At 41.4% G+C, this 1,669-nt stretch overlaps 1 protein-coding gene across 1 annotated transcript; it reads right to left on the reverse strand.

The window, feature by feature from the left end:
- Nucleotides 1–696: 696 nt before the first annotated feature.
- On the reverse strand, nucleotides 697–1,418 carry LOC136336199 (UDP-N-acetylglucosamine transferase subunit ALG13-like). Its single transcript, XM_066277677.1, has 2 exons — nucleotides 1,409–1,418; nucleotides 697–938 (listed from the first exon to the last, which is right to left on the reverse strand). The coding sequence occupies exons 1-2, from the start codon at nucleotides 1,416–1,418 to the stop codon at nucleotides 697–699; spliced, it is 252 nt and encodes an 83-aa protein (XP_066133774.1).
- Nucleotides 1,419–1,669: the final 251 nt, after the last annotated feature.

The following is a 1,669-nucleotide window of genomic DNA, read 5'->3' on the forward strand; positions in this document are numbered from 1 at the left end:
TGGGATTCCTTGGAATAACACCATTATCCTCCTAAATACTTTACTTTTCTGCTGAGTCATGTAAGATATAAAACATTTAATCCTAAAATGGAGTGTTTCAATGAACTTGAACCCCAATGTTTTTGAAAAATATAATGCCTAGAAGCAAGAATAAGTTATTTTTTTCCATGTCAAAGTTTTCAAATTTTATTCATATTTTTTCATAATTTCAATTCCATTTGGGAATCTAAGATAAAACCTGTGAATGCTCACTACATATTTCTAATACTAAAAAATAAAGATCAGGGGGAAATGTAATAAGTTTACTAAACTATAATAAGTATTTCAACCTAAATGCTAATATTCACACCATAAATTTTCTAACATTCTATAAATGTAGGAAGTTTATTAATTTATATCATTCTTCAAATATATATTATGTATTTAATTTAACTTAACCACATTCCGTAGATGGACTTAGGGGGTGTTTTTTTTTTTAATTTTTTTAGTTAATTTTACTAGGGTGACATCAATAAATCAGGGTACATATGTTCAAAGAAAACATGTCCAGGTTATCTTGTCAATCAATTATGTTGCATACCCATTACCCAAAGTCAGATTGTCCTCCCTCACCTTCTATCTAGTTTTCTTTGTGCCCCTCCCCCCTTTTCCTCTCTAGGGGTTGTTTTTAAAGTGTTGAGAGTTCAGTGTTTATTTTTATAATCCAACAATTTTATCCAAAAATGCTGAGTTTTTCTGGCCGGCAGCAGGAAAACATTTCGGTGTGGATAAGTCCGTTGACTGTAACAGCCCAGGAAGTGTGCTGCAGGTAGAGAAGAGATGGCCATCTTTGTGTAGCAGCTTTGCCAATTCCAGCTGACAATTGGTCATTGACTGTACATTTGTATTCACTACAAGAAGCTTTCTTTTTTCCAGAGTCTCCAAACAGCTTCCTTCACCTGCCTGATTAATAACAAGATCTGCTTTCTCAAGGTCTTCTTTCTTTTTTTTTTTTTTTTTTTTTCTGAAGCTGGAAACAGGGAGAGACAGTCAGACAGACTCCCGCATGCGCCCGACCGGGATCCACCCGGCACGCCCACCAGGGGCGACGCTCTGCCCACCAGGGGGCGATGCTCTGCCCATCCTGGGTGTCGCCATGTTGCGACCAGAGCCACTCTAGCGCCTGAGGCAGAGGCCACAGAGCCATCCCCAGCGCCCGGACCATCTTTGCTCCAATGGAGCCTTGGCTGCGGTAGGGGAAGAGAGAGACAGAGAGGAAAGCGCGGCGGAGGGGTGGAGAAGCAAATGGGCGCTTCTCCTGTGTGCCCTGGCCGGGAATCGAACCCGGGTCCTCCGCACGCTAGGCCGACGCTCTACCGCTGAGCCAACCGGCCAGGGCTCAAGGTCTTCTTTCAATGAACACTTGTACCTGTGAACATCCAGAATAAATGACTCAGTAATGAATGGCTCAGGTACCACCTTCTACCTATTTGTAGAACGAGTCGGATGTAACTAAGGCTCTTGATGATTAGCAGATTGTCGTGTGCCAGTATATACACAATCAGGTCATCAAAGCTGGTGGTCCCCACAGTGACAAACACACACTTCATCAAGAGAATTCCCAAACCAGAATCACAATGGAGAGATGTCAATAAAGGAGTTATTTTTCAATTACCAGCAATTTTCTGAT

Source organism: Saccopteryx bilineata, chromosome 4 (assembly GCF_036850765.1).
Source record: "Saccopteryx bilineata isolate mSacBil1 chromosome 4, mSacBil1_pri_phased_curated, whole genome shotgun sequence".
Taxonomy (NCBI): Eukaryota; Metazoa; Chordata; class Mammalia; order Chiroptera; family Emballonuridae; genus Saccopteryx; species Saccopteryx bilineata.